Source organism: Rana temporaria, chromosome 4 (assembly GCF_905171775.1).
Source record: "Rana temporaria chromosome 4, aRanTem1.1, whole genome shotgun sequence".
NCBI lineage: Eukaryota > Metazoa > Chordata > Amphibia > Anura > Ranidae > Rana > Rana temporaria.
In genome coordinates, this window is record NC_053492.1 from 358,486,418 (window position 1) to 358,502,919 (window position 16,502).

The following is a 16,502-nucleotide window of genomic DNA, read 5'->3' on the forward strand; positions in this document are numbered from 1 at the left end:
AATGGGCCTTTACAAGGTGTGACTAACTTTACACTTTGTAGAACGAGCCCTAATTTTACACTTGCAAAATAACACTTACGGCGCAAAAAGGAAGCTAGAAAGCTTTGTGGATCGCCTTAAGTGCTAATTTGCATACTAGCAACGGCATTTCGACTCGAAATGCCCCCAGCGGCGGATGCGGTACTGCATCCTAAGATTCGGCAGTGTAATTCAATTACACATGCCGGATCTTCTGTCTAACTTTGGAAAAAGCCTTTTGAGGATCGTTTCCAAAGTTACACACAGACTGAACAGCAGTTAAGTCGGAGTATCTCTTTTGAGGATAACCCCCATTGAGCCCTAAATGGCCGGACTGTCTGAATATCATGTCAATATCGTTAAAGACCACTTGATTTCTGCATTTTACCATCTAGTAAATGATAAATGAATTGGCAATATGATTTTATTGGAAATATGACAATTGCCATTATGACCTTAAGTATTTGTACTGTAAGACCAACTTTACATGGAATTAGATTGAATAACATACTCTAACTTAAATGGATATACAGTATGACACCACAGAAATACTATAGGCTATAGTATTTCTGTACACATTTTTAAGTGGTTGTGAATATCATGATAATATGAATAGTCAGGAATCATTATATTTTTTAACAGATTTTATGACACTAAGCTGAATTGGTGATGGATAGTAATAGTTCTCCTTTTGAGGTTTGCTCTGCCAAGTTATTACTATGTTTCCAGTGAGCCTATAATAAAGTACTTACATTATGGACTTGGGAACCAGCTGTGTGCCTTCATTTTTTTTATCATCTTTTTGTCTAATAATTTTTTTTATTGAGCAAGCACTCATGAGAATCTAAATTCAAAAATATATATCATTTTTACCCCTTTATTTTCCATGTTTTCTACTTTATCTGGGTTTACATCGCTTACTTTTCCTTATATGGTCCTATTCACTGCTTGTGGCACAGACAGTATCATTGATAGTTTGGCATACACAATTTTTTGTTTGTTTGTATATCTGACCATCAAAATTATCTGACCATCAAAATTATCTAAGACATGAGGAATTAAAACTAGATTATGATGCACTGCAAAACAACTATGGCCTGGTGTTGTGTTTGGATGAAGTAGAATAAAGATGGTCATACATGGTTCAGTTTTTTTTCCTTCATTCAGCCAGCAGGCTGAAGTAAAAAGACAGAACTGATTCCCCCATCCACACTTTTGCGGTGGATGGAGGAATCCTCCCCACTGTGCTATTTCCCTGCTACTCCCTTGCTGTCAGAATACACAGATCAGTGCTGCAGCTTATTGGCGGGAGCGATGATCGAACAGCTTTTATTAGACCGTGCGATTTCTGTTCAACTGCAGTGGCCACACATGGATTGGAATTCATTAAATCTCTACTAAACCAATCAAATGTTGATACATGTGTGGCATGATCTTCGTGAGAAGGCTTAAGCAGACCATACATAGATTGAAATTGAGCTGGAACCAGCTGAATTTCAATCCATGTATGGCTCTTCCCATTTATGAGAAGTAAATATGTCAATTGACTTCTCATGAACCAGTTGTCTGAATGAAAAAAACAGAACCATGTATGGGCAGATTAAAGTGGTTGTAAAGTCATAAGTGGTTGTAAAGTCATACGTTTTTCCTATGCACCACAGCGATCCAGAGCTGTGCTCCACTGCAGGTCTTCTCTCCCCTCTTCCACAGGCTTGGCTGAGAGCAGCATGCGCTATTAGCATCTGCTGCTGTCAGTCAAATTCTGTGAGAAGGGAACAGGGGCCCGGGCTAAGCCAATCTGTGTTTGTCAATAGACTCACAAGCGAGTCCACACATGTGCACTCAAGGGAAACCCTGCACATGTGCCACCATAGGAAGTGGCTTCCTATGATTGCACACAGAGTAGAGGAGCAGCCAAATGTGCTGGCAGGAGACCCCAGAGTAAGAGGTTTAGGGTTGCTCTGTGTAATACCATTTAGTACAAAACATTTTTACTTTACAACAGCTTCAAAGGTTGTAGCAGAGGACTTGCTGGAAGGATTCCTGGAGACACAGAAACTATGCAGATCTGAAGCTAAACAATGGACCTGGAAGCAAACTGTCGGGATAGCCAGTACCCTTGAAAAGACAATTGAACAGGGCTGGTGTGGCACTGGAAAATATGAAGGGCCATCCAGCCAATCAGCTTGCATTTCTTGAGCATGACCTTTCTGTATAGTATTTTTTCCACTTAGTTCATAATTTACATAATTCTGGACTATCTATTAGTCCTTTTTTTAAATATAGTGGGACAAACAGCATCAATCTTAATTGAGTAAAGTTATGGTCTGTCTCCCAGCTGGAAAATGAAGATAAGTATAATATAATATAGATACTTCACAATGCTCTATTAAATGTTCTATTTTTATTTTTATTTTTATATTCTGCAGTACCAATGGATTTTCAAAACGAGAACTAGGAGAATTCACTGTTTTGCATTCACTAACTGGATGGCTTCCAGAGGTCATACCTCTCCAGTAAGTATTAAAATGTACCAATAATTAAACTGCACATTTAATGTACTCTGTCTACAGTTATAGTGGTTGTAGCAAAGCCATTACAATATGGGGGTTTGACTTCATGACTAACCTCTGCCAACTTTCACCCACCTCTCCAATCAGATTGCTTTTACTGGCCACTGAGGCACTATCAAGGAGATGGCATTTAGTGAAGGTTAGCAATGAAGTCAATTAAAGCCAGGCCCTATTTAGTAAAGTAAAAACGAAATAACAGAAGAAAGCTTTTTCTCTAAAAGGAGTAGGAGCAGTGTACCAACTTACTGCAGCTTCTGACTATGCCTGAACCGCCTCCTCATCATAATTTATGTACCAGCAGTAGCATTCACTCCCTCGTGTGGGTAGCCTGTGCTAAAGTGTTATCTTGCCATTGCTGAAGCGTTATTGGGAGTGTTATTGGGAGTGAAGAGTGCCTTTACTACTCTAGTCTAGAAAGAATTTTAGAACTAAATATTTACACAGTGCCATCTAGTCAAGGAGAGCAGATGTGGCTACAAACATGGAATCCTTCTTTTATGTGCAAAATCATTTTTTTTTCATTGGAGCATTTTACAGGAAGTTTACCTAAACAAGTGAATGTTTTAGTTAAATGCCTAAAATGTGTTATGCCGCGTACACACGACCATTTTTAATGGTCTAGAAAAAACAAAGGTTTTTTCGACGTGATTCTTGTCAAGCCTGCCTTGCCTACACACAATCGTGAAAAAATCGAGCAAAGCGTGGTGATGTGCAACACGTACGACGCCACTATAAAGGGGGAGTTCCATTCGGATGGCGCCAACCTTGGGGCTGCTTTTGCTGATTTCGTGTTAGTAAAAGTTTGGTGAGAGACGATTCGCGCTTTTCAGTCTTCGTGCTTTTCAGTCTTTTACAGCGTGACGAATGTGCTATCTCCATTACGAATGCTAGTTTTACCAGAACGAGCGCTCCCGTCTCATAACTTTCTTCTGAGCATGCGCGTTTTTATCACGTCATTAAAGCCGATGTGATAAACGACATTGTGAAAAATGGCACGAAAAAATAGAGCATGTTCTAAATTTTTTATGGCCATTTTTCACGTCATGAAAAATGCTCTGGAGCCCACACACAATCGTTTTTAATGACGTTTAAAACGGTCGTGTGTACGCGGCATTACTCATGCTACACAGTTTACATTCTGTATTTATGCATTTGTATGAATTAAGGTAGAACTTAATTCAAGGAGTAAAGATTTGCTGTTTCAGGGAAAATTTAAATGTTAATTGTACACTGAAATTTCTTATTTTTTTTCTGGAATTTCTTCTGAAAAATTGTAGTGCACCTTCTGGTATGTGAAATTCCCTACTACCTAATTGCGGTATATCTACAGTGTGAGATTAGGGAACTGGCTGCTAGTCTTGGAAGATTTTGTGATGTCACTCTTGTGCTGCATACTGTTGTTCTTGTTGAGGCTCTGATGTGAAAAAGCAAAGCTCTGCCTTTACCAAGATGGTTACCTACCCACAGAGACAGAATGCAGAGCAAGGCATTGTAAGTCAGTAATGGCAGGGCCATAGATAATTGTTTTTACTGGGGACGGGTCAGCCTTGGGCGCCCAAAGGAGAACAAATAGGCTAATTCTGGGTGTGTACAAATTGCACTAACAGTGGGAGGGGCCTAAAACTTGAGCTGACTCACTGTGTGATTCAGCACAATCACTTGTAAAAAATGAAACTCTTCTATTAAATATGCTTTTCTGAACACAGCCGACACTTCAAGAAAAATGTTGTTAACATAGTGACTGCTTAACAACCAGCAACTGTTTAGGGGTATATTCAACCTAGAGTAGGGAGGCCAGGAGTACGTATGTCATATACAGCTCAGTGTACAAAGTACAGGGGCCAGGAATGTGTCATATACAGCCCAGCATACAGAGTGCAGTGATCAGTAACCTAAGAAAACCATCCATACTGGAATGATTGGCATTCCAGTCATATGATGCACTAGGTATAGAGCAATATGAATGTACATAAAGTTGAGTACCTATCCTAGGCTTAGCCTGTTCATGATAAAAAAAGATAAGCCTCAGATTGGCACTCGTTTGAGGCAGCCTAGTGAAATTCATTTAAAACTTAAGAATGCAAATCTAGGGCATTCTAGCCTAGCCGCTGCATTTGCACCATACCCAGACGCTTTGGGTTAATGGAGGTCTTGGTGTTGGCCCTCCATTTCCCCCCTTATTTATGTCCTTCACTAATGGGAAAAGATCAGCTACAGGGAACCACAAACAATGCTGATGACCAGTCCTTTGCCCTCAGGCTGCTCTTTTTTATTTTTTTTACAGTTTCCAGAGTTAAAGTATAACTGAAAGGCAATTTTTTTTGTTTGTTTTGGGTAGAGGGGAGAGGAATTAGAACCCCTGTCAGTTTGTATTGCTGTCTGTGCCCCCGTTACGCAGATTAATTCTCTGTATTTGTCCTGTTCGCCATTATCATTGAAAGTGGAAGTAAAAGAAAATCCCACATTTTAGGTTGTCCACAGAAAAGTAATAGAGGGAAAATCTTCCAATGGGGACACTGGGCCAGATCCACAAAAGGGATACGCCGGCGTATCTACTGATACGCCGTCGTATCCCTGTTTCTATCTATTCGACTGATTCACAGAATCAGTTACGCATAGATATTCCTAAGATCCGGCAGGTGTAATTGTTTTACACTGCCGGATCTTAGGATGCAGTACCGCGGCCGCCGCTGGGGGGAGTTTGCGTCGTAATCCAGCATCGGGTATGCAAATGAGGAGTTACGTCGATTCTCAAAGCTTTTTCGCGTTCGCTACGTCGCCGCTACGTTAGTTTCCCGTCGCTTAGTTACACTTTTGTGAGGCAGCCCTACTTTTACACAGCAGGCGTACTGCTGTGTAAAGTATGGCCGTCCTTCCCGCATCGAATTTTTAAATTTTACATCGTTTGCGTAAGCCGTACAGGAATACGGAAATACGTTACGTGCCGCGCCGTTCAAAAAATGACGTCACGTCGCGCAATGCACGTCGGAAAAAAAGCGTCGGGAGCATGCGCAGTACATCCGGCGCGGGAGCGTGCCTAATTTAAATGGGACTCGCCCCATTTGAATTGGCCCGCCTTGCGCCGGACGGATTTGAGTTACACCGCCGCAAATTTCCAGGTAAGTGTTTTGTGGATCGGTACCTAACTTAGGAAATTTGCGGCAGTGTAACTTAAATCTAAAAAGTTACGTTGCGCTGCCGGGCTGTGGATCTGGCCCACTATTTCTGGTAACCTGTAGGGGGGCAAGAGATTCACTTAATTTTCAGGGATTTCCTTTTCTGACTGTGGCACAGAAAGTGAAGATAAATCTTCCCAGTGGGACACAGATGGCAAAAATAAACCTTACTGAGGTTATAGTCCTCCCTTACTGTATCCAAAATGAAAAAAAAAGTTTGCCTATAGTTCTACTTTAAGTTCATAATGTTAAATTTAACTATTATTTTTATTGTCATTTAAACCTAAAACTTTTTTTCATTTTAGAAATGATTTTATCAGTGATGTCTGGGATTTTTTAAAAAGAATAGTTCCTGAATTCACACTACCTGCTGATGAACCCCAGGAATCAAAACCTGCTGTGAATGAAGAAAAAAAGAAAGACAGCAAGCTAGCAGAGGCTAAACCTGAGATACCCATACCTGTCATTGTAAGGCCTCCCGAAAAACCCAATAAAGGTAAATTTATTTAAATATTTCATGCACTGCAAATGTTTGTACAGTTAGGGTTTGCATACAAAGGCAACTGTCTGAAATATATCCTACTTGTTATATACTTTAAACTGGAATAGTGTGATGTTAGACAACTAATGCCCTGTACACACGAGAGGAATTTCCATCTGAAAAAATGTGGATGTTTTTTCCGACGGAATTCCTTTCAAGCTTGGCTTGCATACACACGGTCACACAAAAGTTCTCTGAACTTTTGAGCGTTAAGAACGCAGTGACGTACAACACTACGACGAGGCGAGAAAAAAAAAACATGCATCAAATTGTTTCTGAGAATGCGTGTTTTTTTACCATCAGAATTCCATACAGACAAACAGATTTTCCGATTGGAATTTTTTCCGTCGGAAAAATTGAGAACCAGCTCTCAAACTTTGGCTGGTGGAAATTCCGACAGCAAAAGTCTGATGGAGCATACACACATCAGACTTTTTCTGGCGGAAATTCCGCTCGTGTGTACGGGGCATTAGTGTAGAATATTTATTTCTTTGCAGTGAGGCACTATAATGGCCTGCGCCATTAAAAGCATGTGACTTTTGTTCACTTCAAGTGGGTTTTATATTCTCATAAAAGTCTATAGCAGTGATGGCGAACCTTGACACCCCAGATGTTTTGGAACTACATTTCCCATGATGCTCATGCACTCTGCAGTGTAGATGAGCATCATGGGAAATGTAGTTCCAAAATCCCTGGGGTGCCAAGGTTCGCAATCACTGGTCTATAGGAATGTAAAACCCATGTGAAGCAGGTCGGAAGTAGATCAACTGCTCCTCCAGCACTCATCTCATCTCAGCTCTCAGCCGTGCACTGAAAGGCGGAAAAGCTGCTGCAATATTGTGTGTATCCTTTTCAAACTTGTTGTTGCTCTGCCCAATCTGCTATTACTGGGCAATAGCCCATTATCAACTGACTTTGAGTCACAGAAGAACAGAAGCAAATGCACTCCTGTACCATACCTGAAGTATGGTTTGTCCATACTTCTCTTTCAATAATAATAATAATTTCCTGCAATTCCTGATTGTATTTCTAGCAAAAGCTCAAAAAGTGTAAAACACAACTACAAACCCTCTCGCTCCTGCACCGCCACTGAAAAACAATACATAGATTCATGCATTGCATGAATCTATGTATTGTCGCCACTGCCGCCCACTATTCAGATGGCTGGCCCCCTGGCGAGCACCGGTCATCTGAATAACGGCAGCTGGTTGGCTGTGGAAGGCTGAAGGCTGTAATTGGCTTCCAAATAGTTAACCAGGGGACGCACGGGGTGTGCATTCCTTGGTTAACACTGACACGTATCTCAGCCAATCAGGTTCACCAGATCTGGTTACCGGTAACCTGATTGGCTGAAGTGACATCGAGGGCGGGACTACATTGAGAGATCGTGGAGAAGGATTCAAGGATGGCTGACTGAGAAAGGTAAGTGCCAGGCTGGGGGGGGGGCAATCTGGTGGCATTTTAGGGGCAAACTGGCGGCAATTGATGGGCACAGTGGAGACAATAGCATGGCACAGTGACTACGTTTGGCATGGCACAGTGGCGACAATTAATGGGCACGGTGGCGACAATGGCATGGCACAGAGGCTGCGTTTGGCATGGCACAGTGGCGACAATTGATGGGCACAGTGGTGACAATGGCATGGCACAGTGACAACAATTGATGGCACAGTGACTGCGTTTGGCATGGCAGAGTGGCGACAATTGATGGGCACAGTGGCGACAATGGCATAGCACAGTGGCGACAATTGATGGGCACAGTGGCAACAATTGATGGGCACAGTGGCTGCGTTTGATGGCATGGCACAGTGGCTGTGTTTGATGGCATGGCACAGTGGCTGCGTTTGATGGCATGGCACAGTGGTAACAATTTTATGGCACAGTGGCTGCGTTTGATGGGCACAGTGGCTGCGTTTGGGCACAGTGGCGGCAATTGATTTTTTATTTTTTTTTTGTTTACGCCCCCCCAAACATTTTTGCACACCAGCCGCCACTGCTGAGCACTGCTCACTCTCAGACAAAATCATGTGACAAGATGCATACCTGGTTTGAGGCACAGTGAAAACTTTCTGACTTTTGTAAATATGCAGTGTTTCCTGGAGAAGATGAATAGATCATTGATTGATTTTACAGTAACAGTAAGGCCCGGTACACACGAGCAAACATGTACGGTGAAACCGGTCCGTCGGACCGTTTTCACCGTACATGCCTGCCAGAGGGCTTCTGTACGATGGTTGTACTAGCCATCGTACAGAAGTCCGCGCGTAAACAATACGCAGGGCGTGTCCGCGTCGTCGCGGCGATGACGCAGAGACGTGGGCGGGCCTGCCATTTAAAGGCTTCCACGCATGCGTCGAAGTCATTCGACGCATGCGAGGGACGGCGGGCGCTCGGACATGTACGGTAGGTCTGTACTGACGACCGTACATGTCCGAGCGGGCAGGATTCCAGCGGACGGTTTTAAAACACGTCCAGGAATATTTGCCCGCTGGGAAAAGGCCCGGCGGGCAAATGTTTGCTGGAATTCGGCCCGCTCGCGCCCACACACGACCGAACATGTATGCTGAAACTGGTCCGCTGACCAGTTTCAGCATACATGTTTGGTCGTGTGTACAGGGCCTTACAGTAACAGTAACATTTTGAAGTGGATCTTAAGTGAGAGATGGAGGCTGCCATTGTTACTTAATGACTTCAGAACTGATCTTTAAAGGGTAAGTTCACCTTTTCATAAAAAATGAAAAGATGAACTAGTTTAAAATACCCAGACTAACAACTAAATTATTTATATCACCAGATGGGAACGGGCTTTAGCGCTCCAATTTACAGAGACAGACTAACAACTAAATTATTTATATCACCAGATGGGAACGGGCTTTAGCGCTCCAATTTACAGAGACAGTGGACACAATTTTTCTGTTCTCATACAAAACCTCAATCTGCGCTAAACACCAGGAGGCTGGGTTAAAGGTGTTGACCCGGTGGTATCATACATCAGTGAAGATCCATAGAATGCTCCCCCAATGTTCGGATCTTTGTTGTAGATGTGGGGAGAACTCTGGTTCTCTTCTTCACATCTTCTGGTCCTGCCGCTTTCTGCAGTCCTTGTGGATGGAGATCCACTGCATTGTTCAAAAGTTTACCGACCGGGAGTTACCAAGGAATCCTGCGTTTTTCCTCCTGCTTCACAACGAGATTCCAAGCAAGGTTTATAGGAGATCCATCCTGCCCCTCCTGCGAAAAGCTGCATCCCGCTGTTCTGAAAGCAGACACAGCCGCTGTCAGTTGCCGTCTGACTGAAAAAAAAAAATCAATGCGATGGAGGACTTGGTGGCCACAGAGAATGGCCTTAGTGAGAAATTTCTTAAAAAATGGTTTTATTGACAAGAGTTTGTCTATTCTGAGGAGTACGCAGAACTGGTGACCGTAATGCTGGCACCCCAGGCCTGGAAAGAGTATCTGGCTGGTGGCCCCTTGTCCACCCCCCTTTCCCCCCCCCCTTTTTTTCTCCCCCCCTTTTTTTTCCTTGTTTCTCTCTTGCTGAGAGACCCTTAGGGTCTTTTCTGATCTTTAATTTTTTTTGTTAACCAGTGTACACCATGTAAAATGTCATGCGAGATACAGAGACTTCCTAGATCCTGACCCTCAAAGTCTGAACCTCATTTAAATGTTCACATCTTTATACGTATTGGCTTTTTGTGATAGACTTATTATTCTTGGAATTGTTTCTTGTTATACACATCATGTTTGTGGATTCTGTATTTACTGTGTGTTCTCTTTAAATAAAGTATTGAAAATAAATAAATATCCAAACTACGCCTCCTGGACCCTGCTGCACATCTGGCCATGATGCCTTGTACTGCTGGTGTAGTAGTCTGTACATTGCACTACTTGGCTCCAGAGTGAGTATCCATCATATTGCTTGCAATGGCAAGCTCTAATTGGTCAGCACTGAACAAAGAAAAGCAATTATTTCTTCTAGGACACCACACCAGAAGAAGAAGAAGCCTGATGTGCTTCTCATTGGTCAACATGTGGCTGCACTGATCAATAAATGCTTTCTAGTATGAATCAAAGGGCAGCAGTGGCTTGTCCATTTTTATACTTTTGTACTAGAGCCAGTTTATCAATATTAAAGCGGAGGTTCACCCTAAGTAACAACACTATCTTATCCTGATCTGCTCACCACATACATATACATATGCCAAGTGAATTTTTTTTTCTCATTTAAATACCTTGCAATTGCTGGAACAAAATGTGTTTCTGGACAGCTGCACTCTGAACAAATTGTAGCCTTTATTGAAAAAAGGACAGCACTACAAGTCAAAGCAAAAATGAAAATAAAACCTGGTTGCTGATGCGTTTCGCACTAGAACTAGTGCTTAGTCTTAGGCTGCATTCACACCTAGGCGTATATACGCCTGAAGCGCGACGCCGCAGCCGCCCCTCATACGCTGGAGGGGTGATTTTACATGGTCGGCTATGGAGATGGTTCACATCTCCACGCCGAACGCCTGCCGCCTGCCGCCTGAAAAAAAAGTCCTGGACCTTTTTTTCAGGCGTCTTTCGGCGTTCGGCATAGGAGATGTGAACCATCTCCATAGAGGGGGTGAGGCTGCATTAAAAATCGTGGCGTTTTGTCGCCGCAAATCGCGGTACAAAACGCCGCTATTTGCCGCCGTAATTGGCGGGACAAAACGCCGCGATTCAGTACGCCTAGGTGTGAATGCAGCCTTAGTTCTATTATGAAACGTGGCAGAAACCAGGTTTTTATTTAAATTTTTGCTGTGACTTGTAGTGCTGTCCTTTTTTCAATAAAGGCTACCATTTGTTCAGAGTGCAGCTGTCCAGAAACACTTTTTTTTCCTGTCTTGCTGAGTGCATTGCCTGCACCTGAGTTATCTGCTACAGTGGATCTTCATTTGGGTTCCCACCTGGAGCGGCTACTCCCTTCTACCTTGCAATTGCTGATTGAAGTTTGACTTCCATTTTTTTATCCCGCTGGAGTAGGCGTGGCTACTCTTTTCCCCCGGCGCGGAAAGTGTTTACTGGGAGCACAGTGTCAGGAGACAATGCGGAATGCCGTCCAGCGAAATCTCTTGAGATTTCTTGAGTCACGTGACTCCTCAAGCAGGTCACGTGACGAGGGCGTATCAAATTCTGCCATGTTAAATAAGGGACATCAATGACGCCACCCATTGTGATGGCAACCAGGATGTTTACGGCGCAGCTTGCCGTAATCACTACACATGCGCGGGAAAGAGCGGTGAATGCCGGGAGACGAGCATTCACCGCCTCCAGGAAGTCAGTGCTTGTGGGCTTCACAATGCCCACAAGCAAAATGGGAAATGCCACGATCGGTTTTTAAAAGTTTATCTTTGCAACGGAAATGGACGGGGGATGGTTTTTGTCACCGAACAAGTGAGTACCTAATTGTAATTGAAATCCCCATTGTATGCACACCAAAAAAAAAAACGATTGGCAGGGGAACCTCCGTTTTAAGTAATGGCTATTACCACTGTACTAGAGCCTCTTGTTGTTTCAGTTTATCAATATTGTTATATAATAGCTATTACCACATACATAATATGTATGTATGTGTATATATATATATATATATATATATATATATTATATGTTACAATACATCATGTAAAAAGCTTTGAAAATAATGCATACACATTGTGGTACAAATATAAAATTCATAAATTTCCTAGCCCCTTTTTACAGCTGTCTCGTAGTAAATCCCTGCTGGCTCTCTGGCAAAAAGAAACCCTCCCAGAATTGGGATATCCATACAAAAGCTCACCTACTTGGTATACTTCACTATTAAAGATATAGATATATGTAATAAAGGTGATCCCCCAGACCAGTTTTCTGTGGACATCACCTTCCTGTAGCATCAATCTCTAAATTAGATATACCAATAGTAAGTATTTTACTTTACTGGGTTCTGGATCCTTCAATTTGGAATTATCCCAGCACCTATTGACTGAGATTTTTGCCATCTTAATTTTTGGTGTGGATTGCTCAGTCTGGGTCGGATTTCCCCTTTTGGCCATCATTTGGGGTGGTCCTTTCCGTCTCCTTTCTCCTGGGGCATTGGTAGGGCCGGTACAGCCTTGCTTTTTAAAGAATTCTTGATGTGATATACTAAGACACCTGCCTATACATGATATTATAGATATTCCTACCACTTGCTCCTGATGAAAAGGCAAAACGCATGACCTTGAAACACATTGAATATCACTCTGTCCAAATGAACAAGAGTGATGTAAATTAGTAGTTTCTGATCTCATTATGAACAATATGTTACATCATTTTTAACATACATTTTTTAATTTGTTGATATAGCTAAATGCTGTGTCTATATTTTTAGATTGTGCACTATTAAACTTTTATATTTTACATACATATTTTTGCATATGCATTTCTTTGGAGTCATTGCCCTTTAAAGTCCCACCAGAGGGTCATTTTTCTGTTTCTGTGTTCCATATTAGGGATGTGGGCAATTTCTCCTATACCCCACTAGAATTGAACTATTTTATATCTCATAGTAAATGTTCTTTCTATTTTTATGTGCTCCATAACAATTTTACCTGGTTTACTTGCTGGTTTCTTTTTTCAGTTTTCCCTCCGGCTACTATTACATTTTATTTTACAGAGAAATCAGACTCAAAGGACACTGGGAAGAAGAAAGGAGAGGAAGAAAAAACAAGGTCAGCTGCTCATTCTGCACAATCTCCATCAGAGTCATCAAGTGCTCTGCAAGAATGTAAGTCGTCGACCAGAGACATCATTTAATGCATATGCTAATGAAAGCTGTCATGCCAGAGCATTGGATATTATCACTGTGTATACACTATTCTACTTCGCGCAGTTACCCTATGGCATGTTTTTTGCACATTTTAACTCTGTAGTACAGATGCGATAACTGCGACTGCCTTATTCTACCAGCTAGAAACAATGGGTTCTAATATACTAGCAGACACCAGCATAGACATTTTCAGGTCTGTTTTTTGTACAGGCAGCTTTCAGGATATGTACACCAATTGAAAGTATACAAAATGTATTTCCCAGAACACTTACAATCTAGCCCAAAAAAAAAAAAAAAATGAAGCTGTGTAACAATTTACGTAAAAAAAATATTTACAAATATATGTGGAAGCTGCATTTCCTTGCCAAGTGCAGCAGTGCAGTACTTAAAGCGGGGGTTCACCCTAAAAAAAAATTCTAACATTACATCCAGCTCACTACCGACATTGACAGTATGCAGTTATTTTTTTGCTGTACATACCTCGTAAAGCTATTTTCTTAGCCGGCTTCTGGGTAGTGAATACTGCGGGAGTGGGCATTCCTATGCCGCAGTTAGTGATTGACTTGAAGACAAACACTATCCCCCCCCCCCCCGTCGCATAAGGAGCGTCACGAGCTGCCGAAAGAAGCCGAACGTCGAGTCGGCGCTATACGGCGCCTGCGCATCGACGTTCGACTTCTTTCGGCAACTCGTGACGCTGCTTATGCGACGGGGGGGTAGTGTTTGTCATCAAGTCAATCACTAACTGCGGCATAGGAACGCCCACTCCCACGGGATTCACTAACCAGAAGCCGGCTAAGAAAATAGCTTTACGAAGTATGTACAGCAAAAAAAATAAAAAAATGCATACTGTCAATGACGGTAGTGAGCTGGATGTAGTGTTAGAAATTAGTTTTTAGGGTGAACCCCCGCTTTAACCACTTAAGGACCGGTTTTTACAAGTGTTTACAAACATTTTTTTTTGCTAGAAAATTACTTAGAACCCCAAACATTTTTTTTTTCTAACACCCTATAGAATAAAATGGCAGTCGTTGCAATACTTTCTGTCACACCGTATTTGCACAGCGGTCTTACAAGCACACTTTTTCAGGAAAAAAATAAAACATTTTGAATTAAAAAATAAGACAGTAAAGTTAGCCCAATTTTTTATATTGTGAAAGATAATGTTATGCCAAGTAAATTGACACTCAACATGTCACGCTTCAAAATTGCACCCGCTCGTGGAATGGCAACAAACTTTTACCCTTAAAAATCTCCATAGGCGATGTTAAAAAAGATTCTACAGGTTGCATGTTTTGAGTTACAGAGGTCTAGGGCTAGAATTATTGCTCTCGCTCTAACGATCGTGGCAAAACCTCACATGTGTGATTTGAACACCCTTTTCATATGCTGGCGCTACTCACGAATGTGTTTGCTTCTGCAGTATGCGTTCATTTCTACACGCGAGCTCGGTGGGACGTGGCTTATTTATTTTACCTTTTTATTTTTTATTTTTACACTATTCTTTTTTTCTTTTCTTTTTTTGTGTCCCTTTTTCCCTTTTCATATTTCATCCTTTATTTGATTTTCAAACAAACAAATAACAGCAGAGGGAACAAACATTTCATTACATGAATCTAACAGTGTTCATCCTATACACATCCTACATCATATAACCTCCTCTACCTTTATATGTAATATACCTTTTCCTGACACCAGAATCTATCTGTTATTAATCGTCATTAGCCCCCTCCTTCACGTACTATTATACTTCATAGTCCTTCACATATCCCGTTATACCCATTGGGGCTTATATTCCTCTTGTCCTCTCCACGGCAGGGGGGCTTACTCTCACTCCTCTCTGCTTATCCTATTCCTACCCACACCAAAATAGCCCACAAACCCTAGCAAAAAGAAAAAAAAAACATCCCCCCCTTATCCCCCCCTTAGACAACCGCTCTCTCCCCGTACCCACCGTCTCCCAATCTCATTGATTTTACAAGTTTACGTCTATTACAGTTTTCCCCTCCTCTGAGTATTTAAATTGGTTCCATTCTGCCCACGTCTCCAAGTAAGTCCCCCGCTCCTGCCGGGATGTCCAGACCAAATCCTCCATCTTATTCAGGTCTTCTACTCTTTTAAGCCACGTCCCTACTGATGGGGGCGGAGACTGCTTTCACATTACTGTAATACAGGCTCTTGCAGCATTTAAAAGGTGACAAATTACCAGCTTCTTATATCGTCTAACCGTAATATCTGAATCCTGGAACAAATAAAACGTCCACTCCCCCGGTAACTCCCTTTCACTAAACCTTTGCGTTATTTCCCTCACCTCCTTCCAAAAATTATGTATTCTGGGACACTTCCAAAAGATGTGTATTAACGTCCCTCCTTTTCTCCCAGACCGCCAACATTTATCTGGCACCTCTGGGTAGCATCTACTTAAAACCGCAGGGGTGCGATACCAGTGTGATAAGATCTTAAAGTTCATCTCCTGCATCCTTACACTGACTGAGGATTAAAATATATTACGTAATATTTTACTCTTTTGCTTTTCTGTAAGAGATTTACCCAGGTCCACCTCCCATCTGCTAAAAAAAGGTAATCTAAAGTCCTCTGCAGGTGTATTAAGTAATTCTATAATTCTAGAATGAGTATGTTGGAGCATTCCACTCCCATTACAATATCCCTCAAATGTTGTTAACTTCCGCTCATATCTATTTGGTAAGTCCAGAGTATCCATAAAATGTTGCATTTGCATTGCCCTCCAAAAATCTAATTGATAGGTCCCCGTCATCATCTCCTGGATCGTAGGCCATACTCCCTCCTTCACGAAATGCAAGGCCTTAAACAGTCCTTGCTCTATCATTTTACCAAAAGGCCCCTTCGTCAAACCAGATCCAAACTGTGGATTCCCCAAAATGGGAAAGAGAGGTGAGTCTATTGTTGACATTTTCCTTTTCTCAAATAGCCCATATCCTATCCGAAGTTTGGGGCCTATCAAAGGATGTTTCTTCACCTCTTTTGGAAGCGCCCTATAGCACCATGCCGCTTTTTGGAGCAGGCCACCATATGCTTGCTCTAGCCCCGGCCATATCTTCTGTTCGCCATGTCTACTCCAGTCTATCAGACGGCTCAGTCGTGCCGCCTGATAGTATCTGTATATATCTGGGGCCACCACTCCCCTCTCTTGTTTAGGTAGTGACAATATAGATCCCTTAATTCTTGGGTGTTTATTTGCCCATATGAACCTACTGAACATGGCTTGTATCTGTTTAAAATACTGCTTGGGTATGGCAATAGGGAGTGTCTGAAAAAGGTATAGAAATTTCGGTAAAATATTCATTTTAATAATGTTACACCTCCCAAAACACAAATAGAGTCCCTTCTGCCGTCCATCC

At 42.1% G+C, this 16,502-nt stretch overlaps 1 protein-coding gene across 1 annotated transcript in view; it reads left to right on the top strand.

Annotated features, from left to right (window-relative positions):
- The window catches only part of ADGB (androglobin), a 422,664-nt gene that overhangs the window by 154,687 nt on the left and 251,475 nt on the right, over nucleotides 1-16,502 (top strand). Inside the window, exons 7-9 of the mRNA XM_040350874.1 lie at nucleotides 2,448-2,534; nucleotides 6,073-6,263; nucleotides 12,970-13,080. Coding sequence (XP_040206808.1) covers nucleotides 2,448-2,534; nucleotides 6,073-6,263; nucleotides 12,970-13,080 — 389 coding nt within the window. The remainder of the gene's footprint in view (nucleotides 1-2,447; nucleotides 2,535-6,072; nucleotides 6,264-12,969; nucleotides 13,081-16,502) is intronic.